The following is a 27,718-nucleotide window of genomic DNA, read 5'->3' as shown; positions in this document are numbered from 1 at the left end:
TGTAGGATCGCGGCTGAACGGGAGGGCGAGGCCAAGCGCGGCGCGCAGCGGGGGGGGCGCGACGGGCTCGACGGGGCTGGGGATAAACCGGTGGAGGGCCCATACCGGCGCTTTGCCAACTCGTCCCCAATGCTGTCGCCTCTTCACCCTGCCCCCGGTAACCCGGTAGCAAGGGCCGGTAACCGGGGGGGGCATTAAAAAAGCAAAAATTCACCGCGCTCCCCTTAAGAACCCACAATGGGCGTGCCCTCCCGCAAGGCCCCCCCCGCTCCGCTCTGCCATTGGCCGCCCGTCCGGGCTGTCCGCGCCGCTGCCTGCGCGGAGGGGTAGAGCGGCTGCCGCGGCGGGCGGCGCCTCAGTCGGTGCGGGGCGGGCGGAGGCGGCGGGTAGGGAGCGGAGCGGGAGGAGGCGGCGGCGGAGCGTGATGGGCGCCTGACGCCCGGCCCGTCCCGCCGCCGAGGGACGATGGCGCGGCCCCGCGGCGGGCGGTGGCTGCTGGGTGTCCTACTGGCCCTGTGCCGCCTCGCCGCGCCGCTCGCCAAGAGCCTGGAGCCGGTGTCGTGGAGCTCCGCGAACCCCAAGTACGTGCGGCGAGAGAAGGGGGAGGGTCGGGAGGGACGCGCCTCGCACCCCCCGCGGGGAAAAAGGCACCGAAACGTTGTTCTAAATGGGAATTGAACGGAAACAGCGAGGTTTTTAAGGTAAAATCGCTCCTGGAGGCTGCGGGCAGCGGACGGAGCGACCCCCGGCTGTGGACGGACCCGCGGCGCCGCGCTGCTTTTCGTACCAAAAAAAAAAAAAAATCCTCCTTTCCTTTCCTCCCCCCCGTTTTTAACTATGCTTTTACTTCTCACAGCTTTTCCTCTCTTGAAATTCGTTTTTATTTTTGAAAACCACGTTTTGTTTCTTGATTTTTGATTTTTTTTTTTCATTTTTCACGCCTTTTTTTTTTTTTCCCGGATCGCCGCTTCCCTCCAGCGTTTGGATTTATTACCTTTTTTTTTTTTTTTTTTGCTATTATTTTTTTCCTTGGGTTTTCTCATCCGAAATCTGCCGCGGAGGAAGGCGAGGGGATTCGTTCCGCCCCCACCTCGGGCTGGGTCCGAACAAAGCGGGCGGTGGGGCTGCTCCGCCTGTACAGACACCTAAATTCTATAAATTTATCTGTTTTCTATATAAATCCGTGGATGTGGACGCGGCTGCCGTGCAGGAACGATATGAAGGGCCAGGAGGAGCAGGAGTGGGGAGTGTTTGGTGGCCCCTGCACTAAGGCTGGTGGTCAGGATGGGTCGGTGGCCCTTGCTCAGCTTTATCTTGTAGATCGTGGAGTGTTTATTTATCTTACTCCTTTCTCCCTTCAAAAAAATTCCTACTTTTAGCCTGCTTTTTTTTTTCCCCCACCGCACTTCTCAAGGCAAAAAATAACCCAAAAATAATCCAAAGAGTTTTTGAGGGTTGGAAAGAACCGAAACAATTTGGACAACCTTCTTGCCTGGACACGTATTCCAACCAAATGTTGATTTCCTTGGTTTCTTGGTGGGGAAAAAGGAACTTTGCAGGCACACTTTGTGTGTCCCCAGCTCTGGAAGCGCTGGGACGGCGGCTCCGTGCCTTCGTTCTCCTCGGTGTGTTTTTCCTTTCCTTTCTTTGGGAGTTGTGTCACTTGGCTGGGAGCAGAGAGAGCCTTTTCCCTCGGGAATCGCCCCTCTGGATTCGTGAGCTTGGAGAGGGGCAGGCAGATTGGTTCCAGAAAATAGAGTTTTGATTTGGGAAAAGGCTTGGTGGTGGAGGATGCCATGTCACCCCTCTTCCCTTCCTTATCCTGCCTTTTCCTTAAGCTGCTGACGATTGGGAAGTTGGGAGGAGGCCGTGGCCATCAGCTGGCATGGGGGTGACTCTCCAGGACTTCCCACTGAGCCCTGGAGTGGTGGCATTGGAGATGTCCCTCCCTGCTGGGGTGTCCGGGAAGAGCTTGAGGGGGTTCTTTGGTTTTCCCGAACTCAGAGGTTGTCTGGATTCAGTTTTTCTCCAGTTTGGATTTTAGTGGTTGCCCACTCTCAGTTCCCCCTGAATTCAGGAATTGTGGTTGTCCACCCTTAGTTTCGCACCCAGTTCAGAGCTCAGAGTTTGTCTGCTTCCACTTTTCTCCCAGTTTGGAGCTCCTTGGTTGCCGCTCTCTATTCTCCCCAAATTCAGATCTTAGTATTTGTCTGCCCTGCGTTCTCCCCCAGTTTGGAGCTTGGTTCTTTTCCACCCCCAATTTGGAGTTTGGTGCTTTTCCGCCCTCAGTTCTCCCCCAGTTTGGAGCTTGGTTCTTTTCCACCCCCAGTTTGGAGTTTGGTGCTTTTCCACTCTCAGTTCTCCCCCAGTTTGGAGCTCAGTGGTTGCCCACTCTCCGTTCTCCGGGAATTTGGAGTTTGGGGGTTGTCTGCTCTCGGTTTTCTGTGGATTTGGAACTCAGAGGTTGTCTGCCCTGGACACAGCTTTCTGGGAATGTTCCATCCCACATGGGGCTGCTTCCCCATCCCTCTATCCCCACAGGGACAAGAGAGTGGGAAGCGCCCGAAACGTCAGTGTTTCCACCCAGGAATGGCTCTGCTGGGACATGCACGGGCAAAACCCATGGAAGTGTTTTGCTTCTGTGCTGACTTTTGGGGCCCAGCCGTGATCCCACTGGGATCCCTCCAGTCTGTGCCCCTATGGAGCGATCCCGGATCCTCGTGTCCTGGATCCGTCTTTGGGATCCGTCGCTTTCTTTCCCAGCTCCGAGCTTTGCCAGCTGCGTGGCACTGGGCAGAGCTTCCTCACGGCTGCTCCCAGCAAACCCAGTTGAGAAAACCAGTCTGGGGGTTGAGGAAACCAGTCTGGGGGTTGATGTGCTGAGCAAAGTCCGGCCCCAGCTGCAGGAAAACTCATGCTCTTGATTGGATTGGGATTATCTTCCAGATAGATCCATAAAAACCCTTCACTGTTCTATTTGGGCTTCCAAACCCCTTCCTGGGGCAATACCGGGGCTGTGCCAGCCCCCATCCCACTCTGCTGAGCTTTAACTCTTGTTTTTAGAGTAAAGAGAGCTAAAGCCTTTTAAAATAACATGGCTAAGTGGAATTTTCCAACGGATCCGAGGAGCAAGCGTGGCGCTCCGGGCCCGGCCGGCCTCAGCGCGATTGCTGTAAATAAGGAAAATATTTTCCTGCCCTTTCTGGGCAGCTGGGAACTGTGGGCTCCAGTTCCACCAGCGAGTCTGGGGCTCCTGGTGTTATCAGAGGGATGCTGATAACACATCCGATAGATGGAATGATTTCCTAATCGAGTTAAGTCAGGCTTAAGCTGTGTGCTGGGTTGGGAAGCCCAGGTCGGCTCCTGGGTGTGTGTCCCAAAGCCAGCGGTGAAATCATTACCCACTTCCCACTGTGAGGATGCTGGGCCTTGAAAAGGGGAAAAAAAAATAGACCTAGGAATGGTTTTGTTGGAAAAAGTGATAATTGTCTCAAACCTGTGCTCGGGATGAGCTCACCCTGTGAGTGAGCTTTCCCTGGGATGCCTGCAGAACCCTTTGGAAGGGGGCCTTGGAGAGGCAATACGGATTTAATTTATTCCATCGTGTCCAAGGGGGGCTTTGGGGAAAGTGCTTCTGGGATTTACCCGTCCCCTTTGCTGCACGGCCGGGGGGCGGTGGGAGCTTGCTCTCCTTGGACAGCCGGGAATTGCCGGAGGAATTCTGCCTAAATCCTTTCTCAACTCCCTTGGCTGTAATTTGGGAGAAATATTGACCCTGGTGGGCTCCTGTACCGACCGTTAAAGGGAAGCATTCCTAATAAAATATGGTTTGGAAAATTCATTTCAGGCTGGAATTCGCCTCCCCAGAAAGTATTTTAATAAGGAGGTGGGGGAAATGGGACACATCATCCACGCAGCTCCGGAGAACGGCTCCTTTCGCCTCTGCGTTTCCCTCTTCCCCTTCCAGAAAGTTTTGCTCAGCTCCAAACTTGTTAAAAACCAAATAAATGCATTTATTTAAAGGAAGAGGAAAAAAAAAAAAAAAGGTGAGGGGAAGAGGGAAAAAAATAAAACCAGACAAAAGTCTAATCCTTCGTGGTATTTTTATTCTGCCTTTAATGACATGATGGTGTCCCATGGAATTCTGTCAGCGCTGGGGTTGAAGCCTGGCAGATCTTTGCCTCTTTTAATGCCGTTTTACGAGGGACAAAGTGCTTGTGGGAAGGCTGTTTCCGAGGGGAAGGGCTGGCCTAGAGCTCCAGAGCGGGGGGCTTGTCGGAGCAGATGGAATGGAATTACGGGAACCGTGGGTGCAGGAGCGTCAGCATTTGGGCAATAGGGAAAACTTGCTCCTTATTTTTAATTTAAAATCATTTCTGCCTTATAGAGACTCCCCCTTCCTGAGGCTGAGAGGTCGGGAATGGCTTTAAACTAAAAAGATGGGAAGTTTAGGTTGGATTTTGGGGAGAAATTCTTGGCTGTGAAGGTGAGGAGGTCGTGGCATAAGTTGCCCAGAGAAGGTGTGGCTGCCCCTGGATCCGTGGAAGTATCCAAGGCCAGGTTGGACGGGGCTTGAAGCAGCCTGGGACAGGGTCCCTGCCCATGGCAGGAGGTGAGGTGGGGCTGGATGGGCATTAAGGTCCCCTCCCAACCCAAACCATTCCAGGATTGATAATTCTGTGTTCCCATCAAGAATCCCATGGCCCCCATGTGCACCTTGGCCTTTCCAGGGCTTTGTTTCATCTCCGAAGGCTGGCTTGGGCAAAGCAAGCCTGGACAGCCTGCTTTCCAGTTGGGCTTTCCCTCTGGAATGGGAGGAACCCTTTTCTGGGTGCCAGGCCTTTGGGAACCCTCCCAGCTCCTGCTCCCCACAAGGCAGAACCCCTGTGCCCAGCCCAGGTTTCACCAGAGGTGTTCTCCCTCTCCCTGTGCCAGGGGGAAAGGAGCACCCAGGGCTCCTTGCAGGTCGTTTGGGAATGACTTCATTAACTTAAATTAAAAAAAAAAGAAGGCAGGGCTGCGGCTCTTGCAGTAGCCGGGTAAATACCGCTGGATTCCATAAAATGGATTTAACTGCTTCCTTTAAAAGAAAAAAAGAGCTGTGATGGGGTGGCTGATTGATTGTAAAAGGAGCCGGAGCTTTCTCCGGAGCAAAACAGCTGCTGCAGCTCCTTGGATCTGCCTGGCAGTAGGGCTGGATGGGGCTTCCATGGGGCTTCTGTGCCATTTCTGACTGGGAAGGGCTGGCAGGGGGCTGGAAGGGGCTGCCTCCATCCACTGCTCCTGAGCTCTTGTGTTACTTTGGAATCTAAGCTGTTCCCTTGAATCTTTATCCCAAACGGGCTGGATGTGGCAGGGTGGGATGTGCCTGTGCCCTTGCTGGTGCAACCAACTGGGCTGGGGGTCCCTCTGAGCAGCTTCACGAGGTGTTTAGGGGTCCCCTCAAACAGCTTCAGTGGGGGTTCAGGGGTTCCCCCAAACACTGTCTGTGTTTTTAGGATCTTGGGGGTCGCAAAGAGCCGCAGTGCATGAGTAGTCCCACGCACGGCGTCCGTCAGAAGCTGTTTGGATTGCCCCTGTAAACAGGGGCTTAGCAGTGGGGATGATCCCTTGTTTCCATGTAGGATTTGTGTGTCCCAGCTTCCCCCCGGCTCTCCCATAGCTTTGTGCTCTCTGCTCCTGTGGCAGGGCACCCTGTCCTCGGCACAGCGGTGGCCGTGCTGCTGCGAAGCCTGTCTGCCCAAGGAGCGCTGGACTCTGGTGGGAAAACATCTTGGAGCGATCAGTAGCACATGCTACTTGGAGTCTGGCAGCTGGAATAGGGTGGGGAGAAACAAAGCTGATTCCGTTCTGTCTCTAATTAATGATTGCTGGGATCGGGGAGCAGGAGCAGGACTCGCTCGGCGCTATCACGGCGTCACATCTGGGCAGGAATGCACAGCCCGGCTGTGGGGCTTTTGTTGTGCAGGGCTGAGGGACAGCCCAGCTCCTTGCTGCTGTTTCCCGATGCTTTTCCCCTTCCATCCCTTGCTCTGGGACCGGTGGTGTGGCAGAGAATCCTGCTCCGGAGAGCAGGAGGGATGGTGGTGGTGGTCCTCCTGCTTGTGGACAGGGCTGGTGCATAGGGAGGGGTTTTCCTGCCCCTCGTGGGTTGTCTCTTGCTTGATCACCAGCTCATGGCTGTGCCAGAGCTTTAGGATCCCATCTGTGGTTGGAGCCCTCCTGATCTACTCAGGGCTGTGCTGGAACCTCTGGATTTCATCTCCACTTGGAGCATCAGAGCTCAGCTCGTGGCTGTGCCCGAGCCTTGAGATCCTGTCTCTGGAAGGAGCAGTGGTGCTGGGCTCGTGGAGTGTCTGGATCCATCTCTGGTTGGAGCCTTGGAATCCTGGCACTCCTGGCTCCCCCAACCTGTCCAGGCTCGGTGCCAGAGGAGTCGGACAAGCCAGGGCTAAACGTCCTGCTCGGTGAGGCTGGATTTGTGCGCAGTGGGATTTTCCTGGCCCCTGCCCTTCCGTGGAGCAGGTTCTGCTGGAGCTGGAGAGGAGGCTGCGGGCAATCCCTGGAGTGTGGCTCGAGGGCCTCCAGTCCCTCCTCCCGGGAGATTGAGGGGACAGGTTTGGGGGGTTCCTTATGGTGTTCCAGTGAGCAGTGGCTTCTCTGTGAGCTCTCCCTGCCGGAGCCCCCGGGCGGGATCCGAGCCGGCTCAGGTGCCGGCGTGGCAGTGCCGCCCCGGCCGAGCTGAGCTGAGCTGAGCAGCTGCACTTCAAAAATGCCAGCTATTTATAACCCTGCCTCGGCTGCTCGGGAATAACCTTTTCCTACCCGCAACCGGCCCTTCCCAGGTGGGCTGCTTGCCCTTTCTGAGGCCATGGGACCGGCTTTTACCAGGGGGGCTGTGTGAGGGCAGAGCTGGGTTGGCTGGTGTACAGCCATGATCTCCCCTTTTTCCAAGGCTCTATCCCTCTGTAGTGCTGTGCCTGCACAGAGATCCACGTGCCTCTTGTCTGCTGGGGCTGGGCTGTGGTGAGAAGCTTGGAGTCACCTGGTTTGACGTGGATTGGCCCTTGCTGGTGCCATCGTGGAGGTGCCAGGGTGGGACTTGGGAGATGCCACACAAGCTGTCCCAGCTCCTTTTGTCCCAGCACCTTCAGGGCAGAGTTTGGAAAGTTCAAAGCCTTGGAGTGAATGCCCTCCCTAGTTGGGGGTCCTGGCTGGTTTTGGTGGCCCCCAGGCCTGTGTCACTGCTGGTGATGGGACAAGAGCATCCCACTATCCAGCAATCTCTTTCCTTGCTCCTGGAATCCTACCAGGATGAGCCCAGCTCTCTGCACCATCTGCCCTGCCTGGCTTTTGCCACCTCTTTCGAGTAGGTACTTTGGGAAAAGCAAAAGTGCCTTTTCATGGCTTATGAGCTATAAACTGCCTTCCACCATTGCCATTGATCCCAGAGTGTGTCCATGTTTTCCTCCTCATTAGACTGGGAAGCGTCTGTGGTTGCTCGCGCGGGGCTGAGGCTCGGCGCCGTCTCCTCTTTGCCACCGATTTTTCCCTTTTAATGGATTTCTGAAACGTGGGAGCACGGCCTGGCGTGCTGGTTGGCCGGCAGGGCTGGCAGCCTCGGGATGTGCAGGGATGCAGGGATGTGCTGGTGCTGGGCTCCGCTCTCTTTGTCTGGGCTTGCTGTAGTATCGCAGCCAAACGCGAGAGGGAGGGACGCAGCCCCCTGCTCCCCCTGGGATTTCGGGGGGCACATCCTCAGTGTGGTTTGGAAGGGGAATGGGTACAAAGGCGCTCCCCCATCGAGGCAGGGTGGCCGGTGTTCCTGTGCGGGGGGCCGGGCGGGTCCCGGTGCCGGCAGGGATGCCGCCGTGCCCTGCCTGCGGCTGGCCGGGAGCATATGGAAAGGATCTGGGTGTAATATCCCGCGCTGCTCCGCGGCTTTGCTGAAGAGGCCACTTCAGCAGGGGACGCGGCGTGGTTAGTCCTCCCAGCTGACACATCCCAGGCCTTCCTCCAACTTAAAAGAGCTTGAGTTCGCCTTTGAATCTGAGGATTTATAGCCCTTTTAGGCCTCTCCAATAAAAGCACGGCTCCCTCCTCAGACAGAGCCCACCGTCTCCCTCCTCCGGGCTCATTATCCCGGGGATTTGTGTTGCTTGCTCTCGCTCTGTTGTTCGCTACTGCCGCTTTCTTCAGATGTGCGGCCGAGAACTTCAGAGCAGAAAAGCCGAGCTGGAGCGGCCGCGGGGCTCGGCCTTGCTCCAGGTTGGAGCGAGCATGGATCCACATCCAGTGGTGTTCCCTTATCTGCTGATGATCCCCTGCAGTTGGGGAGCAGCAGTTCCTCTTTGTTCACTCAAGGATTGTGAGCAAACCATTGCATGGAGAGCTTCAAGTGAATGTCTGCTCCATGTGTCCATCCCATCTTCCTCATCCTGGCACATGTGGATACTGGAGCACCCTCAGCCCCACAGATTTCTGCTTTCTAGAGACCCCTCAAGCCTCAAACTGTTTAAAGGGAGGCTTAGGAAAGGGGCCAGAGAAACGACATAATAATTATTGTATTACAAATTGTTTCCTTTAATGGGCCCTGTCGGATCGCTCAGTCTGCTAAACACATTGTGCCCTCCCCCAGCCCCTTCCCACTGCTCAGCCTCCCCTCGGAACCCCAGCCTGCCAGAAAATTCCTCCTGGTGAGGAGCTGGGGTGGAGGGATGAGGGATGGGGCTGTGTGTGCATCCACCTGCTCCTCGGTTCTCCACTTGTGAGGGAAGATGGGGTGGCTCCACTTCAGAGTGAGGATCCTCTCCCTGCCTGTTCCCCATGCTCTGGAGTTTTGTACTGCCCTGGATGTTGCATATTCCAAGGGCTTTTAGCTGGTGGCACCCCCAGCTGATTCTTGGGGCTTATGGACATTGATTCAAAAACCTCTTGCTGTGCAAGGGCTCCCTCCCTCCCTCCCGTTCTTTCTTTCCTGGCGTTCCGGTGTGTGCTGGCGGAGGCTCCCAGGCAGCTTTTTGGCAGCTCCCAGCCCCGAGGGCTGTGGGGTGTAAGGAGAGGAGCCACCAGCGGCTCTGTGAATTTTTTCGTTGCCCCCCAAAGAACGAACGTGTTGGAATTAGGCAGCAGGTTACGTTTCTTCAAGGCCAGGCAGCAAATATGTTTTAAATTTGGCAGCCAACAGCGGAGAACGGGTGGGAGAAATTTTCCAGGTATTGCATTACACTTTCCCCTGAAAGGGCTCTGCTTTGGGGCTGGGGATTAAAGGGAGGAGAGGAGGGGGACCCCCTCCCTTTCACGTACTCACAGCCCCACTCTGAGGGTGCTGGGGCTGGGATGCCCTCCCTGGGTGCTGCCTATCCTGGGTGATGCCCGCCCCGGGTGATGCCCATCCCGGTGAGTCAGGCCCTGCTCGGGGCAGAGCTGTGCTGCGGGGGATGATCAGGATTAATTTTTGGGCTTCCTCCCTCTGGGTGCGATGGGAAATTTCCAGCGTGCTCTGGGCACCGCCCTGGCCTGCCGGGCTCTGCCTGGCCCCCCTCTCCTCCCCTCCTCTCCTGTCCTCTTGTGATGTCTTTAATAAACGCTTTATGCAAGAGCAGACCTGGGATCCACTCCCAGCACAGACCTGGGGCTCGGCCAATTAGTCAATTATTTCAAAAGAAGAAATTAAAAGAAAAAAAAAAAAAAGATGTTATTTTTGTAAGGGAAGGTCTGGCCCATGGCTCAGCCAGCAGCCCCTCTCCTGTGGGAAGAGCTGGGGTGGGGGAATGTGGGGGAGCTCTATACAGCCCCTCCTTCAGTGACCACAGCGTGCTGAATTCCTCTTGTCCCTGTTGTGTCCCCCCGTGTCACCAGGGCAGGGAGCTGCCCCTCACACTAAGCAAGGGAGGGGATCTTGGCAGCTGCCTGTGCCCCCTGTACCAGGCTGTCCCTCCCAGCCTGTCCCTTGTCCCTGGGCAGCTGGGTGGGTGGTCCATGAGTGTCCATCCCTGCTGGAGCTGGCACTGGTGCATCCCATTGTTCCAGCTTCCTTCACAGCATAGGAGGAGGAGGAGGAGGAGGAGAACGTGTGTCCCCAGGAGCTGGGAAGGACTGTCCCAGTGCCACTGGGGATGCATAACCCCCTTCCCTCTCCCTGGGCCAAGGAGGCCTGGCTGGATTGGAGATTCAGGAAGGCGCTTGGAGGTGTGAAGGGCTGGAGGCAGCTGGAATTTCCCCTTCAGCTGTGTTTGGGTTTAAGATTTGTATTATTCTTCATCCATGGAAATTTTGTGAGGCCGAGATCTGGCTGTGCATCCCGGCCGGTTTGTGCCTCCCTTTTCCTGCACCCCCTTTCCCTGCCCCCCATTAGCAGTGCCTCAGCTCAGCTAATTACTGAAATAATTGAGACAGCAACATCCTGGCAAAGCAGGGGAGGGAGGGGAAAGGAGAGGAGGGTCCCTTGTGCTTCCTGGACCCCCAGCCCTCTACCACCGCTCCGTCCTTCACAGCTTCATGTCTGCTGCTCATTTAATGGCAGTAGAAGAGCTTTTTCCTATTTTCCTTCTTTCTTTTTTTTTTTGTACTTCCCGGAGCTACATGAAGACTTGCTGGAGTAGGGGATGGAGGAAAGCCTGCTTGTGTTGCCTTGGCTTGGTGTTCTCTACCTGCAGGGAGTGGTTCTGGGATGCAGGGATGTGGGGCAGGGGGGGTCTCACAGAAGTCCATTCCCAGGAGCAGCTCTCGATCCTGGTGAGGTTTCACACTCGATTCTGCTTTTGATCTCTGCCCTGACTTGGTGAGTGCTCAGTGCTGTTCCCTAATTACCCCCTTCATGTGGGGCTGTGCTGGGTATTTGTGCTCACCCAGTCTCTCCAGAAGAAAAACCCACCCTGCGAGGGCGTGTGCGGGGCGGGGGAGCCCACGTGCTTTTTCAGACCACGGAGGAATCCTCCAGGCTCTCCATATAGCCCTGGGTGCTCCCACCCACGGCAGGCAGTTTCATGCTCCCTGCCTGGTTTCATAACATCCAAGAGAGGCACGAAAGGCTTCGTGAGCCACCTCCCTCTGCTGCGTGTGGAGTTTGTGGGCTCGGGAAGGTGGGTGGGGGTGCCACTGTTTTAGGTGCTGGGGATTTTCTGGATGTGCCAACCAGCTGTAAAAGTCCTGGTGCCCATTGACCAGCCTTTCTTGGCTGGGTTTTCCTTTTGGGATGGAAGGTGCATGTTGTCCCTGAGCACGGTGTGGGATGAGAACAATGCCAGGGAGAGTGCAGGGACTACCTAGCCTGGGGTGGGGGTGTTCAGGATGGTGGGGAAGGGCTGTGGGATCCTCCTGGCTCCTGCTCTCCTAGACAAGGCCTGTTCCTCCTTGTTTTTCCTCTTTGAGGATGGAGGCACGTGGGTTGAGGATGGAAACACATGGTTTGAGGCTGGAGGCGTGTTGGTTTAGGATGGAGCACATGGTTTGAGGATGGAATTGCATGGGCTGCGTTGGAGGCATGGGGACCATCCCACGGAGCTCCCAGAAGTTCATCCATGCCTGTAAAACAGTTGGAGGTTTTTGAGGCATCAGACTTAGAAGTACAATGTTGGAAGTGCTACAACATCACACCAGAGCTCAGGCAAAGGAGACAAATTGCTGTATTCCTTATCTGAGTGGGATTCCTCCTTAAGGTGCCTCCAGGTGCCCTTCTCTACTGTGCCCAGTTCTCCTGGGACCTGGCAAGAGGAGCCTTGCCCACCCTGCCCTTCCATCAGGAAAGTCTCCACTGCCTTGTTGGCATGAGGGGGAAAAAAATCTTTCCTGGTTTATGACAGAGAGGTTGCTGATACTGAGAATGGTTCCTTACAAAAGGAATGGGTGACAGATACAAGAGCTCTGGGATAATTGCTTCCAGATGCTGCCTCCCCTTGTCTCCGGGGCTGTGTGTGTTCCAGCGTCCTGCCAGCTCCAGTGAGCGAAACCAGGGAGTCATCCCAAAAAACAGGGCTGGCTGGAGCAGTGTCAGACGGCTCGGAATGCAACGACTCCTGATGTCACCCCAGCTTCTGCTGGCCAGTGTGATCCTGTGTGGCTGTGGAAGCAGGTTGGCTCACAGGAGCTCTCCCAGTTCCTCCTGGGGACCTGGGAGAACAGAAGCTGGGGCTTCAGGAGGAATGCCGAGTGCTGCAGGACTGGGATACGCTCTGGAATTGGCAGCGCCGGCTGCATTGTGCGCGGCAGGCGGCTCTCCCGGATCCTGCCTCCCCTTGTGCCATAAACACGGCGTTTTTGGCATCTGGGCTTTCTTACAGGGAGCCTGGTTGCTGCAGCAGCATTAATGATTATTTATTGGCTCTTAATGCCAAATAATGTCAACATCTGGCTGACGCAGCACACGCGTTCCTCATTCCATGAGGCATCTCCGAGTGCTCGGCGTTGGGTTGGCGTTGGATTGGCGTTGGGCTTGTGCGCTTCAGGAATTAGAAGGTAGCAAATGGTGGGGTTGTTTGGATACTCCCCTGAAGGGACAGATTCTTGAAGGGCTTCGCTGCTGACCTTCTCCTTAATTGCTGCTCTGCGGCGCCGGCAGGACCAGCTCAAAGGGAGCAATGAAGCGTCGGCACCGGCGCTCGGCCCAGGGCCCCGCGAGGGGAATGCTGCTCCCTCCCTTCTGCCAGGATGGTGCCTCTCTCCATGAGATTCCCTGTGCCTCATAACACCTGTGTTAAGGTTACCATTCTAACCTTCATATACACCAGCACTGGATGCAGGATTTTTCCCAAGGTAACTGGCACAGAGGTGAATCCAGCTGATTATAAAGGTACCAGGGAAGAAAAGGGAGGAAAATGGCTTTGCTGCGTGTTCTTGCTGATGGACACAGGCTTTACCCCCCCTGCTGCTTTCCCTGCATTCAGCCTCAGACAGAGCTTGGAGGGAAAGAGAAAGGAAAATGTGAATGGAGGAAAATTTACTTCTCCTCTGATTCCTGTGTGGCTTCTGAAGGTGAGAGTTGAGTCACTTTGCCTGGAACCAGCTCAGCAATTCCACTTCGTCCCCAGAGAGTGTCTGAAGTCACGCAGGGAGAAATAATGCTGGGGGTTAAAAATAGATGCTGACAATAGGAAGGGAGGACTGGAAAAGCTCCGTGTCAGGCAAGGTGGACAGAGCCTGGTGATCAGCATTGGGACTGTGCACTGCTAGAGCTGGGCTTTACTGGGTTAAACTGGAGTTAAACCTCGTTTGCGCTTGGAACCTGGAGCGGATTTCAGTCTTGGGCTTGCGTGTCCATCCGGCAGCCTGGGGAAAGCACTTGTGCTTTTAAGGGGTTTGGAAAAGTGAGGGAAGGATGTGGCATTGCTGGGGCCAGGGTTGGGGAAGGAAACAGCTCAGTGGATCCAAATTGCTGGAGGAGGGCAGGTGGGACAGGGCTGGGGGGAGCAGAGTCTGGCACTGGCACCTGTGGAAGTGTTCCAGCTCCCCTGGCATTTTAAAGGCTCATCTGCAGAGTGGAGCACTTTCACTCGATCCACTTCATTACCACTTGGGATGTGCGGTCATGACCAAGCCCAGAGCGCCTTGTCGGGGTCCCCCAGTGCCACCAGTGGCCTCCGTGCTGGGAGCAGGGTGTGCAGAGAGCTGGGGACACAGAGCAGGATGGTGGCTCCTGCAGCCCTTGCCCGAGGCTTTTGTTAAAGCTCACTGAAACCATCTGTGGCCACCGGAGCCTGAGCAGAGCCCCAGGCGACAGTGGAGGCTGGGGCAGCGAGTCCCCGTCCCCGCCGAGGGGACACGGCCAGCACCGTGCCCCGGGGCCAGCACCGTCCCCCGGGGCGGCCGCCAAGCATCAGGCCGGAGGAGAAGGGGTCACAGCTCCCGCTGGAGCGGGACCAGGAGCGATTCCGGCTTCTCTCTTCGTTTCCAGCTCTTTTCTTTCTCTCCTGTTCCTTTCCCGCTGGCAGCGCGCTCGGCCCTCTCCTGGTGCTGCGAGGACAATGGGGCTGTGAGGTGGGGCGGGAGGGGGACGGAGATGAAAGGGGAAAAGTAAAATCGAAGCATGTCTGGAAGGGCATTTTGATGTAAATGGGACTTTTTGATAGACTTTGAGAGACACCGGCAGAAAGGGCACGGGCCCCCTTCGGCGCGCTGAGCTCCGGGCTCAGCTCTTTCATTTCCTCAGGAAAAGGGCATTTTTTCACCTCCTGTTGGGTGCAGCCACGGTTCCTCCTGGTGCTCTCCATCTCCCCCCGTGTCCTGGTGTGGAGCCCTGAGTGCGTGTCTTAATGAGCCCCAACAGCCGGAGCTCCCGTTCAGCTGTAAAGCAGTGGCTGAAGCTCAGGAAGGGGAGATGGCTGCGTGCAGCCCAGGGGCGGCCGGCAGGGCCCGGCTCCATCCCACCTTCCTCCCCCGGGCAGCTCCCTGAAACCTTCCCCCTCCCCCGGGAGGGCTCGTGTTTGATCCGCTGCCGTGCTTTTGATCCCAGCCTTTGTCCTTGGCACCATCTCGAAGCTCTCGCGTGTCGGTGGAGATGTGGCCTCACTGTGAGTCATCCTCCTTCCTTTCTGCTGCTGTTTTATTTTTCCCTTTTCCTTCTCCTAAGAGAGCACTTAGTAAAAGGAAGCAGCGCATTCATCCAGGAAACGGGAGCACAACAAACGCCTGCCGTTTATCCTTTCAAAGGCGTCTCCCTTGAGCTGTTGCTGCTGCTGTGACAGGCTGGGGAGAGAAGCAGCTGCTGGTGGGGGGCCCGGGGATGCTCCCCTGTGCATCGTCCCTGGGGTCCCTCCCCGAGGGAGCCCTCGGGGGTCACTTTCCCATGTGCTGGCAGCTCCTGTCCCTGCCAAGGTGGGAGGAGGAGAAACGAGGACAGAGCTGCTCCCTGGAGAGGAGTGTGACAGGTCGGGGGGCTGGGAGGTCGGTCGGAGCAGGCATCCGTGTCCCCGTGCCGGCGCTGGGGAGCCCAGGAGCAGCCCTGTCACTTCTCATCTCTGAGTTGTCGCCTGAGCCCGGGGCTGGGCTCGTGTCCTCCCCGCACCTCCCCGCTGCTGCCTTCAGTCGTCTCACACACCGAGCTGTCAGCAGCCCAAAATTTACTGCTGGCATAAACCCATCAAAAAGCCAAACTGTTGGTCGGTAAAAATGGCAAAGCAATTGCAGGGGAACTTGTTTCTTCCTCTGACAACTTCTGAGTCAGTCCTTTAATCTCTAATCTAGGTTTATGGTCATTTTATTGAAATGCTGGGCTCTGTGGAAAACTGACATGTATGACCATCATAAACCAGGAGTTATGGGAGCCCAGAATTGCCTTGATGGTCCAAGTGTCTGCAGGAAGCATTTTTAAAATCCGTAATTGGGATTTATTGGCCATTGTGGCTCAAACTGTCAGGAGAAAATAAAATAATCAGCCTGGGATTTTTTTTCCTCTTTAGCTTTTGACTCTTTCCACGTATTCTTAAGTCTTTTGGTGCTTTGCTTCCGTGCTTAGTTCCCTTGTAATGGGGGGATGCGGGTGAGAGGAGGGAGCCCAGCCCTGTGCGTGCCCCAGCTCCCATCATGGCTGTGCAGGCTGTCTGTGCCCTCCTGCCCCTGTGTCCTGCACCTTGGAGTGGCTGGGATCTCATCGGTGTCCCATGGGACGTGGTGCTCATGGGCATGTGGGGGATGTGGGGACATGAAGCAATAGGCAAGCTTGGAGGAGCCCTCTTGGCTGGTTCCTCATCTGGGATGGCTGGTTCCATGGATGAGGTCTGTGGGTTGGTGAGGTGTTGCTGGAGATTGACGTAGCAGGAAGTGTATGGTGGGCTGGCAGAGGGAAAGGAGACACTCCAGTGTCCTGCCAGAGCCGTGTCAATCAAAGCATCTATTGCCATGGAGTTAAAACGTGCCAAGAGCAGAGCTTGAGGCCAAGGGCACATTTTGTACCAACAGCCCATGTACGGCAGTGCCATGGATGGGGAGGGCGATGCTGGAACGGGCTGAGCCCCACTTGGTGTCGGCAAACCTCAGGAAGGACCTTGGTGTTCCATCTCCCGTTCTTTCTTTTTTGGATATGCTGAACTGACTCACCCTTCGGGGATTTTCTTCCCAGGCTCTGAGTGACTCCTGTGCTTTCCCTTATGCCTGTCCATGTCCATGGACTCATCCAGGCTGTGGATGGCTCTCATCAGTGCTGCCATTCCCTGGCTCGCTGGTGCAGGATGCACCCAGCAAAACTCCTGCCCCTTCCCCGTTATCTGCCATTCCCAATTTTCTCTCCATTAACTCGCGACCGCAAGCAACACCCAGCAGTGCCAGGACCAGAGTTACCCTGGAATAATCTGCTGGGTCTGATAAATATCTCTGCTTCTGTTTTGTTTAACAAATATCTCCTTTAATGGCACAGCTTTTTGTTAAGCTTCCTCACATTATCATCTCGCTTAATCATGCAGGGTGACTTCTAAAAGTACTTTTTTAAAAAATGCCACTTTTTATCCAGGTTTTAAAATTGAAACTCATTTTTTATCCAGAGGCAGGATATAAATGAGTCTACTAAAATTAGATTAATCCTAATAAGAATGTCAGTTATCATTTCTGAATACATTAATTTTTTTTTTTTAAATTTTACATGCCTCTTTAGCTATAATTGCTGGTGTAATTTCTTACACAGACATGGTGTGTCCTCATGGTTGACAGAAATACTTAATGCAATGTCGACACTGCACTAAGTTCCAAATTAGTGTGTCGCAGACACTGCCAACGGTTTGAACTTTCTCCTTAATAAGTTAGAAAAAGAAAAAGGCAAAGAAAAAAACACCTTACATGCAGAGAAATACGTAAATGGATTGAGGGAGTTGGAGTGAAATGGGATAGCTGGAAGCTAGAGCCCCATGAAGGGTTTTTCTGGGAGAGGGAAGCAGGAAAGGGATGGAGGAGCTGGAGGTCAGGGAGGAGATTTGGAGTTTGGTGAGGGATTTGTGTGGGTGAGTCCTGCCAGGAGCTGCAGGGCAGGACGGAGAAGCTGAGGGTCAGGGAGGAGATTTGGAGTCTGGTGAGGGATTTGTGTGGGTGAGTCCTGCCAGGGGCTGCAGGGCAGGACTGCAAGGTCTCACAACAGCACCTGTGCTGGTCACTTGGGGTTTTCCCAATCCAGGATAAGGGACCCCCTTTTCTAGGGGGCACCCCAAAACCATCGCTCCAAGGTGGGGTTGGTCTCTGCTTTCGCAGCTCTGGTGGGTTTGAGGATTGCTCTGTGTTGGGGTTTGGGGCCAACTCTGCGTGGGGAGTCAGCGGGACAGACAGACACCAACCTTGGGATAAACTCCTGTGGGGTTGGTGGCATCGGCTCTCTGAGGCTCCCGGCGTGGTGGCACACGCTGAGTGAGGTGAGAATGCTACTGGGAATGCTGGAGCTAGCGGGACCTTGGGACAAGGCTCTGGGGGATCGCATCTGGCAGCAGAGCAGGGGGGCAGGATGTGGTTGGGGGAGACTTTGGTCTCTCCTGTGCCTCTTGCCAGTTTTCTTCCATGAGTGTGGGTGGCAAGGCGGAGGATTTCGTCTGGGGGGAGGATTGGGAACACTCCCCGTCCGCAGGCAATTGGAAACTGCTGGCGCTGGAGCGGGACAGGCTGGGTGCTCTGCCCTCCTCCTCCTCCTCCCCAGGCCCAAGGGCTGGGTTATTTTTAGGTTTAAACACGAGCTTTGCTTAGTGCCTTGTGAAAGCTCCCTCTGGGAGTGGGAGCTGTGTGTCCCGGTGGAGTCTGGTGACATCCTTGGAGACAGAAAGAAGCGCTAATCCTGAGATCTCCAGCTCTGGCAGTGCCTGTGACACCAGAGCCGGTGCTGGGTTCTGGTTCCTCTTCTCTCCCATTCCCAGCTGGAAGTTGTATGTTGGGTTGAAGTTCAGCTGTACATGTAAATCTGGCCTAAAAATAAAAGCAAGTACAAGCCAGATCTCTTTGTACTGGAGGAGGGATTAAAACCTGACACTGCTGTGCTCTGTCTGCTGGCCCCTCCCTCAGCTGCTGCTCTTCCCATCAGCCTTCTGCTGGCTAAACTGGGAGCAGTGGAAGGACTGCTGTGGGCACAAGGGTGTCCCAACTCCTTCAAGTGGTGAAACCTTTAGGAGGATCTTTTTGCTGTGGATATGGAGAAAATTTGGGCTGTTGTGCCAGAAGAGCACCTCACAGTGAAGAAGGGCTGTGGGCAGCACTGGGAAGAGGTTCTGGGGATAAAGGGGCAGTTTCTGCCCTGCTGAGTGACATCCAGAGCAGGACCAGAGGGGGACACTGGATCCAGCTTGCCTGCAGAGCTGGCTCTGCAGGCTTTGGTGATGCCAGGAGGACAAGAGGGGAGAGAACTAATAAACTTTTGAGGTCCTGTAACTCATCTTTAGCTTTTTCTCCCAGACCTAACCCAGCCCCATCCACCCCTGTGGAGCAGGGCCAAAGGACCTGGGCAGCCGAGTGCAGTGAGCCAGTGGTGGGACTGGTGTGGGAGTGAGGAACAGGGGGTGACCTGGTTCAGCCTGGAGAGGGGAAGGCTCCAGTGAAACCTTGGAACCCCTTCCAGTGCTTCAAGGGGCTCTAGGACAGCTGGAGATGGACTTTGAATGAGGGACAGGACAGGGGAGAATGGCTTCTCACTGCCACAGGGCAGGGTTAGATGGGATATTGGGAAGAAATTCTTCCCTGTGAGAATTATGAGGCCCTGGCACAGGTCAGAGAAGCTGTGGCTGCCCCTGGATCCCTGGAAGTGTCCAAGGCTACATAGGACGGGGCTTGGAGCAGCCTGGGCTAGTGGAAGGTGTCCCACCCCATGGCAGGGGTGGAACTGGATGGTCATCAAGGTCCCTTCCAGCTGGGGTTGGGCAGCTGTGGGCAGATGTGCACATGGCATGTGGGATGGGGGGTTGGGAAGCTCTTAATAACCCCCAGTGCCGGTGGCAGCCGAGCAAGTTCCCAGTAATGACGCCAGGGCTGAGGGCTGGTGATTTGCAGCTGCCTGGGAAGGTGGCGCTTCCAGACAGGAGCCAGAGCTGGAATGCCAGAACTCGTTTGGCCACTCCGGGAGCCGGGGGATCAAAGGGCCTGCAGTGAGTCAGGGCGGCGCGGTGGGGGTGACGCTGCTCCCCTGGGACCAGGGGCTGGCAGGGCTGGCGAAACCCGGGAGACCTGTCAGGGCAGGGCAGGGCATCCCACAGCTGGGATGGGGAACCCTCCGCAGGGTTTGCTCCTCCCTACCCAGTTCCTAACATTGGGATTAATCCTTCCAAACCGCAGCATTGCATCCCCAGGCTGAGCCAAAGCCCCAGGGAGCTGGGTGGGTGCTCTGGAGCTGTCACCCAGCCCTCAGTGGGATCTCCAGGGATGGAAATCCGAGTTCTGGGATGCAGTGAGGGGCTCCTGGAGCCAGGGGAAATGCAGGAGCCCCCCAGGACATGTGTGGGCTTTATTTTTCTGCTATTTCTCAGAAAAATGAGGGAGGCTGGTGGCCCTGCTCCCTTGCTTTGGAGGTGGCTAGTGAAATGGGAAGCTGAGGGGTTTGGGGAACCTTCCTGTCCCTGTTGGAATGCAGTGGCATGAGCACGGAGTCACTGTGCCATGGGGAGGTTTGAGATCCCGGCTGCAAACTGTGTTTGTGGGGTGCAGGGTTAAGTGGGGTGTCAGTGCTGGGGTTCAGGAAGGAAGAGGCTCCCTCTCTGTTAAGGCCCAGCTACCAGCTCTTGGCTCTTAGCTTTCAGTTCTTTTTTTTCCAGCTGAGCTGGAAAAGGAGAGGTGGGACGAGGGAGAATCTTGGAGAACACTGGGGTTTGTGTCAGGTCTGGTGTGCTGAGCCCCCACTCCCCCTTCCCTGTGCCCCCAGCCCTGCTTGGGGAGGGGGGGCTGCACTTTACCTCCGTTCTGTCCCGACTGGGGTTGATCTGCATGAGAATGAGCGGGGCTGGCGGGGAGGGCTTGTCTTGGGTTCCTTGGGCATATTCCTGCTGCTTTCCCTTCCAAGTGGGCGCCCAGCCGCCGCCGCAGCCCCTGCCAAAGTAATTCTTTGCTTTGGAACCGGGAGACGAAATCTCCTCCGTTTTATTTCGGAGGGGTCAGGGAAGGAGTGGGAACCCTGCTGATCCAACCGTGTTCCCTTTTAACCTGCCTCTCCCTCTCTCCCCCTCCTGGCCCCCTGTCCTCCGGATGAGCGGGGCTGCAGCCAGGGCACGAGTGGCCAAACCGAAGCCGGAAAACGCAGTGAGCTGAGCGGGAACATGAGCTGTTTCCGATGGATCATTTAATATCTGCAGCATCCCGGGGCTGGGATTGTGCCGCTCCTGGTGCCGTCAGGGTTTTGTGATGCCTGACGTGTGCTGGGCTCTGTCATTCTGCCTCCGTGTTCTCCCTGTGGGTTTTAGGTGGGGTTTTTTGGGATGGGATCACAGTGAAGCATCCAGCTGCCAACCTCTGTTGGGGTAGGGGTTGGGGTGCGGGTGGGAGAAGGTGAGTGCCCACTGCCCACACCTCAGCCCCGCCGCCGCTGCTCAGCCTCATTGTCTCACTTCTCTCTCCATTCCTACGCCAATTAAAGCGCTGTGTTGCCATTCATGGCCCTTATGGTTTTGTTCAGTTGTCTGTCAGCTCTTGTCAAGCCCTGTCCCCTTCCCCTCCCCCGTTTCCAAAAACAAAACCCCTGACAAACCCCCCTTTGAATCCCCTCTTACCTCACTCCCAGCGTGGGGCCCCATTGCCGGGGGATGCCGGCGGCGGCGGCGGGGAGACCGCTCCCCACGCTGCCTTTGTGGGCCGCCGCCGCCCCCCGGCCCTCGGCCTCCCGCTTCTGCCAGCATTAATTAGATAACTCGGCCCCTCTTGATTCCTCCGAGGGGAGATCGGGACGATCCGACTCCAGGGAGAAAATATGGCTTTTCTTCCTTTTTATTTTTTGGCCAAGCCCTTGGTTCCGTCGCTGCTGGAGGTGCTTATTGTGCTGGGAAATACCGAGTTTGGGGGGGTGCGGCTCCCGGTGCTCCTCATTCCCTGTCCGGATCCCAGGCGGGCGTGGGCGGGAGCCCAGGGTCCCCCGAGCCCACGCCAGCGGCTGCGGAGAGTGCTGCAGGTGGCAGCAGCAGCCTGCGCCAGTGCTCTGGCCCTAATTAAATCTACTCCAAAATCCCTCAATTAGCAGCAGGTTTTGTTTCCCCCCCTTGCGAGGTTTGCATTGAGATCGTTCGGGTGCAGCGTCCAAGCGCAGGGAGTGTGCGTGGACCTGGGAGGAAGGAGCAGCACATGGCTGCTCCTGGCAGGCCCGGCTGCCACGAGGGCTGGGAGCCTTCTCTTGCCTCCTCCTTCTCTTCTTCCTCCTCCTTGGGGCATGAGGGTGGTCAGCAGCTGTCCCTGGAAGTGGTGCACTGGCATCAGGATACAGGCTGGCCAAACCCACGATGGGACAAAGGAGAACTCCTTTTGTGAGCGCTGCCTTTGGTGGTGGTGATCTGTCATCCTCCTTGGATACTCTCCCTGGCCATGCTGTAATTACGGGGATAGCTCAGGGAGAAAGCCCTTCCTGCAGCCCTGCTGTGGCACAGGAGGGCTGAGTCACTGGGGCCAGAGATGTCACCAGCTGTGGTGGCAGCTGCTGGCTGTGGGTGCTGAGGTGTGGCTGCCATCCTACAGCATCCTTGCCAGCTTTCCTGAAGCCTGCTGACCTGTTCTCCCAGCATCCTGATGGCTGGAACCCTCCTCTGCTCTTGGTGTGACTCTTCCCTGGGACAGGGGGTCTGGGCTGCAAGAGGGGAAAACAGACCTGTCCACAAGCTGCAGATTCGCAGTTGAAACTAGGATTCTGCTCCTGACTTCTGCTGGAGAGACCCAGCAGTGGTGGGTATTTTCCTGGAAAAGTGGGCTCTCTGGTGTGTCCTCAATATTGGATGAGGACTTGGTCTTTAGAGCTATGGCAGTGACTGTAACATGTGAACAAAGCTCAGGGAACTGTATGAGACCTTCCCTGCATCCCACCTTCCCTGCATCCCCCCTTCCCTGCATCCCCCCTTCCCTGCATCCCCCCTTCCCTGCATCCCATCTTCCCTGCTTCCAGGGCTGCTCAGGATAAGCAAGGTACTCTCTCAGCTTTCGGTGTTTGAGGCTGCCTGGGGAGAGTTATGGTCCAAAGTGTTGAACATGAGGCTCCTGTTTGCCAAAGCTCTGTGTGTAATGTTGGAGTGGCCTCTTGGCCATTGTCAAAGCCATGGGAATTCCCAGAGCCACCCGTTTCCCTGTGGAGCAGTGCTGGGAGCCATGCTGTGACTGGGGCTGGTGTTTGAGTGTGAATTGGCTGCACTGCCTTGGGCATCACCCCTCTTTCTTTGCAGAGACGGGCAGCTTGGGTTCGTTTTCCCCTGCACTTGGTGTTTCCATCCCTTCTGCTCAAACCCAACCCTGCCTTGACCGTGACCTGGAGCTGGTCACAGCGCGGAGCTTTCCGAGATGTCTGTGCCAGAGGGATGCTGCCTTGGGCATCTTGTAACTTCACCTCACAAAATGTCACCCCTGCCACCCCTGGGATATGGGGTGAGGGGGTTACCAGCTTGTGAGGAGCCTCCCAGCTGGCAGGGAAGCAACAAAAGGGTTTTGGGGAGCAGCAGAGCTGGAAAATGGCATCCCAGAGCTGGGGGGGGTCGGTGAGTGTTGCCATGGAGACCCGTTTATGCCTCACTGATGCGTCGTGTAAATCCGTTTGGAAACGAGAAGGGCCTTTTGTCTTTGGGAGAGTTGAATGGGCCTCATTAAACCCGAGATGAGGAAAAAAAAAAGGGCCTTAGAGTGTATCTGGGAGGGGGACTGGATGGGACGGCCCCAGGGGGGCTCAGCAAGGCTGTCCCCTCTCCCAGGGATGGTGAGGAGCTGGCGGGGCTGGAAGGTGAAAAATCTCTCCTTGAGCAGCAGAGACCAAAGGAGTGCAGGAGATAGGAGCTGCTTTCAGATACCTGGAATTGCAGGCTCTGTGTGGCCACCTCAGCTCCAAAGGATAGAGCAGAAATAGAAGAGGGCTGCCGAAGGGCAAGGAAAATAATTATCCATAGATTAGCAGGGGGAAAAAAGATGGCAGGCTCTTCTAAAGGAGACTAATAATAGAGGAGCACATGAAAGGAGAGGGATCTGAGAGCGTGGGGGTTCGTGTGCTCCTATTTACCCTCTTGTGGTGATGAGCGGCGCGATGGACGAGCGAGAAGGCGACAGATACAGAGGGAGGAACCTTTTCATTCCACTTGTAATTAACTTCCTTCCACGGAGTATCTTTGTTCCCAGGAGCTCAATGGGAGTCAAACAGGAGAAAGGGGCTGTGCCTCTGTGTGCTGGCACTACTTTGGGGAAGGGCTGTGGATGTTGGTGGCGTGCTAGGATCAGCTGGGCCTTTGGGATTAGGGTGTAATTCCTCTGGTTTGATTGTCCTCGGCTCTGAAAAGGTGAAGTGAGGTAGGTGGGGGCTGCACTGTCTCATTGATACCTCCTGGTGTCAGCAGGAGAACCTCTCCCTGTGACAGGGGAGGTGTCTGATGTTCTCAGCTCAAGCTCCCTGAGGACCGTGTGGTTGTCCCTATCTGGTAATGCCGTTTGACCTGTGATGTCCCACTTCACCTAACTTAGGTTCCAGTTTTCACTACTGACCTCTCAATTCTCTTTCTTGGTGAAAATACAGATTTTGGCAAGGGCAGAGGTGGCTGGGTCACCAAGGAGCTTTGGATGAGCTGTGCAGGGACTGTTCAATGGCAGAAGTGTGGTGTGTCTCTGTGACATCAGGGTCTGGAAGACAGCTCTGGGGACAGGACTGATTCTTCTGGCTGGTGACAGAGAGTCCCCAGTGCCTGGGCCTGGCTGCTGTGTCCCAGGGAAGCTTTGGGCAAGTGAGGCAGAGAGGGCAGGATTGGATTTCTGTGTCGCTGGGCACCAGCAAATTGCAGGAGTGTTTTTCAGGATCCAACACCCAGTTTAAACGCAGAGCTTTGGCATTTTTACTGGGTTTGGCCCTTCCCCATCCCTTCCTTGAGGAGATTCCCAGTGGGTGAGAGCTGTGATCCATGTGGAAGGACTCACATGCTCTGTTGGTGTGGAGAGCTAGGCCTGTGGGGATTTCAGCTGCCCAGACACCAGGGAAACCTCCCAGCTCCTGCAGGTCTCGCTCTGCCAGGCATTGTCAGCCTTCCCTGCCAGACATACATGTCCTCTATGGAAGATCCAGTTATTTTTGGATTTCTTTGAAACAAACAGCATTTAGCATATGTCATCTTATATGTATGTCAGCATCAGCTTTAGAACATCTCCAAGGAGAAGGTTCTTGGGAAATGTTGTTCTGTTTCTGCCAAGCCTGAAATCAGGTGAGGGGCATCGTATGTGGTGGATGTGGGGAAAGGTGATGCTGCCCCGGAGATTTTGTGGTTGACATGGTGCAAGGAATGCTTGGTTCCAGGGGGAGAGCAGTTGGAAAATATGTCAACCCATTCTTTTAGAAAATTGTATTTTTAAGCCATTTTTTGGTCTTCCCTAACAAAGAGCTGAAGGACTGTTGGATTTCAGGGCTTTGGATGACTTATCTGCAGAAACTTGTGTCTGCAGGATTGCTGGGACTGTGTTGGCTCATCCATGTGTGCCCACATGGAGGGGAGGTGCTTGCATGGAAGGGGGCTGTGGAAGAGTGGGGTGTCATTCCTGGTGATTCTCTGGCCAAATTTGCTTGGTTTTCCTGCTTAGCTTGTGTTCTTCCTCCCCTCCCAGCTGTGGGATACCTCTGACACAGGCCCTGGCTGAGGCCTTGGTTCTTCCAGCAGCTCCCACCTGTAACCCTCCGTCACTCCATCAGATCCTGCATTTTGGACCCCCAAGGGGAAGTGAGGGGGGCTCTGCAAGGGATTGGGGGCCCCACCAGCAACCCCCCAGCTCAGGGCACGGGAGAGGCTGCACTTTAATCCCATCTCCCTGCTCCGGCATCCCGGCATCCTGCTGCCAACAGAGCTCCCGTTGTTTACCCAACTCAGAGGAATCGGTTTACAAGGCTCACAAATCCCCTTTTCACCTTTCCCATCAGAAAACACCTCCCCAAACAATGAGGAAATTGGACGCTGCCACCTGATCGCTCCCAAGGAACCTGCGGGGCCGGGGGCCGGGGGCCTGCAGTGGTGCTGGGGATGGGGATGCCTGGCTGGGATGGCCAGGATTGGCTCTGCCAGTGCCACCCAAAGGGTGCCACCCAAAGATCACCTCAGGGGCTTTAAGGGATGAAGCTGCCAGCGCTCTCCACCTGCTCAGCTGGCGACAAAAATACTTGTTTTAAGCTTTAATGGCTGTAGTTAATAATTTCCACCCCCTTGGACATCAGGAGAAAGGATGCTGGGATGTTACTGTGTACTGGTGGTGGTGCCAGTTGTAGGATCCCAGAATAGTTTGGGTTGGAAGAGACATTAAAGCTTATCCAGTTCCACTCCCTGCCATGGAGAGGGACACCATCCACTAGCCCAGATTGCTCCAAGCCCCATCCACCCTGGCCTTTGACACTGCCAAGGATGGGGCAGGAATAAAACTGGAGCCGTTCTCCTCCTCCTGCATGGTGGGCAAGGTAGAGGAGAGTGATTCTTAATGCTGAGAGTTGTTTCAGCCTTAAGGTTAAGCTAAGTTTTAGTTTTTCTCCTTTTTTTTCCCCCCTTCTCACCTTGAAACAGGGAAATCAAGCTGTGTTTTCCAGAGGAACAGCAGATTCCCACTTCCCTCCCTGAAATTACAGCGGGTGCTCTGAGGGCACGATGAATTTCCCTATTAATTTAAGAGTTGCTCTGTTCACTCCTCCGGGTTAAGATAAATCTGAAGACATGTCCTTGTGAAGACAAGTCAAGAGTGTAATTCCTTTTTGTCTTCAGCCATCCCTTGGAACTAAAATTCTTCCAGAACTGGCTGAAATCCTGCGTTCAGGCAACATGTGACAATTTTTGGACGTTTTTCTCCTCTCTTTTTCTTGTGATAAATGTTGCTTTTCACTGTGTATTTTAAAGGAGAATTTCCCTGAGAACCAGCCTCTGGCATGGTGGGAGCTATTGTTGATCTCCTCTAGGACGATCATCACAAGCTGTTCTTGTGACAAAGCAGAATTTTTGGGGGAAATAAAGGTCTCTGTGTGTGGTGAAAAGCTGCAAGAGCTGTGTGAGGGGTTTGCCTCAGGTTTATCTCCTCTCCTGTGCTGCCCAGGCTGTCATCTGGAAACAACCCTGCTGTTGGAGAAGAGGGGAAATAAAGGAGAAAAAAGCAGGAAAATTGGAGGACAAAGGGAAAATGGTCTGTGTGCAGGTGGGAATGTGGCTGGTGGGGAGCAGTGGTTGGAGGGAGCAGCACAAAAACTGTGCACAGAGAAATGGCTCTGTCTTCATGGATCTGGAAGATGTTCCTGGGCTAATTCCCAGACAGCAGCTGTGTGCTTCTGGAGCTCAGACTGAGCATTCATGGAAGGGATTTTCCTCCTTGTTTTATCCTTACATAAACCAAAGGTAGGCCTTGGTCCTGAAGTTCCTGAGATGAAGAGGTGCCAGCAGGATGTGGTGCTGGGAGGTTCTCAACTCCCTCGCTTACTTCATGGCCCCTCCCCTGCTTACAAATCCATTTGGCCTGATCCCAACAGGCTGGTGGCCCAGGGACCGGTTGGTTTGCAGTGTTGGCCAAGGTTTTGGCCACAGAGGTGTGATAGGTCCTCCTGGTATGGAGATGAGGGTGGATAGGAGCCTTCTCCTCCTGCTCTGGCGGTGCAAGACATCTGCTTGACTTGTTTGTGGCTTCCTGTTTGGCATCTTCTGGGCAGGAGGGAGCTGGCAGGGGCTGGAGGAGGGAGCTTGAGTCACTCCAGAGTCCTGTGCCAGGAAGCCTCTGACTCAGCCCAACTGTGGAGAAAGGAGTGTGGGATCCAGCTGCCTCTCGGGGTGGGAACCCATGCAAGTGTTCACTTGCGCTGCGTGTCTGCGGCCGGGCGGGAGGGAGGGACAGGGGCTGCTCCGCCTCCCGCTGCTGCTCCGGCCCTTGCGTCAGGGCTCCGGCCGTGGGTGGGGGAGCCTTTATCGCTCCCCAGGCTTTGGAAGGCCGTGCTGGCCACTGGCCAGGTGACCTACTTGGTAGTGTGAAGCAAAGCATGGCTCACCTGCCTGCAATGCCGGGATGGAGGCGGGCTCTGCATCCCACCTGCGTCCCTAAAGACCCTCCTGGGGCCAAGATTCCCGTTCCTGGTCATCTTCTGCCCGAATCATGACTTGTACAAAACTCCCTGCAGCCTCACGAGCTGGGATGATCCCAACTACTCCATTGTGCTGCTTTGGGTACTGCTGGAGCTGATGTGTTGGAGCTGCAGCCAGGCAGGGAGGACAGACCCATAACCCCTCTAAATCCAGCTGTGTGATGAGGCTGTGCCCGCCATCCCTGTGCTGTGCCCTGGGTGGCTGGGATGCTCCTCTCACCTGGCAAGCTGTGAGGTGCACATGATGTCTGTGTGTCTGCCCTGCTGCTTCAGCTGGCACCAAGCTGCAGAGCCCGTGCCAAGGGCACTGGGGGTGCGTGGGCTCCAGCTCCGCCTGCCTGCTCCCAGCCCAGCCTATGGATCTGCTGGGCTCCTGCAGCCAAAGGCCTGGTGCTGGTTCCAGCTCTGTGGCTTCTTGCTAAGACTTGCATAGAGCCACGGAGCAGGTTGGTCTTGTGTGTTTGATCTTCCTTCCATGGAGCCTGCAGCTCCAGCCAGAGCAGCTGGCTGGGGGAGAAGGTATCCAGGCCC

At 55.5% G+C, this 27,718-nt stretch overlaps 1 protein-coding gene across 1 annotated transcript in view; it reads left to right on the top strand.

The window, feature by feature from the left end:
- The first annotated feature begins 465 nt into the window (after positions 1-465).
- EFNB1 (ephrin B1) overlaps positions 466-27,718 on the top strand; it is a 47,822-nt gene continuing 20,569 nt past the window's right edge. The window contains exon 1 of the mRNA XM_033072477.2: positions 466-581. Within this exon, the coding sequence (XP_032928368.1) occupies positions 466-581 (116 nt within the window). The remainder of the gene's footprint in view (positions 582-27,718) is intronic.

The sequence above is a fragment of the Catharus ustulatus genome, chromosome 14, assembly GCF_009819885.2.
Source record: "Catharus ustulatus isolate bCatUst1 chromosome 14, bCatUst1.pri.v2, whole genome shotgun sequence".
In the NCBI taxonomy this organism is placed as follows: Eukaryota; Metazoa; Chordata; class Aves; order Passeriformes; family Turdidae; genus Catharus; species Catharus ustulatus.
The sequence above is the reverse complement of the archived record's forward strand: the minus strand, read 5'-3'. Positions and strand labels throughout refer to the sequence as shown.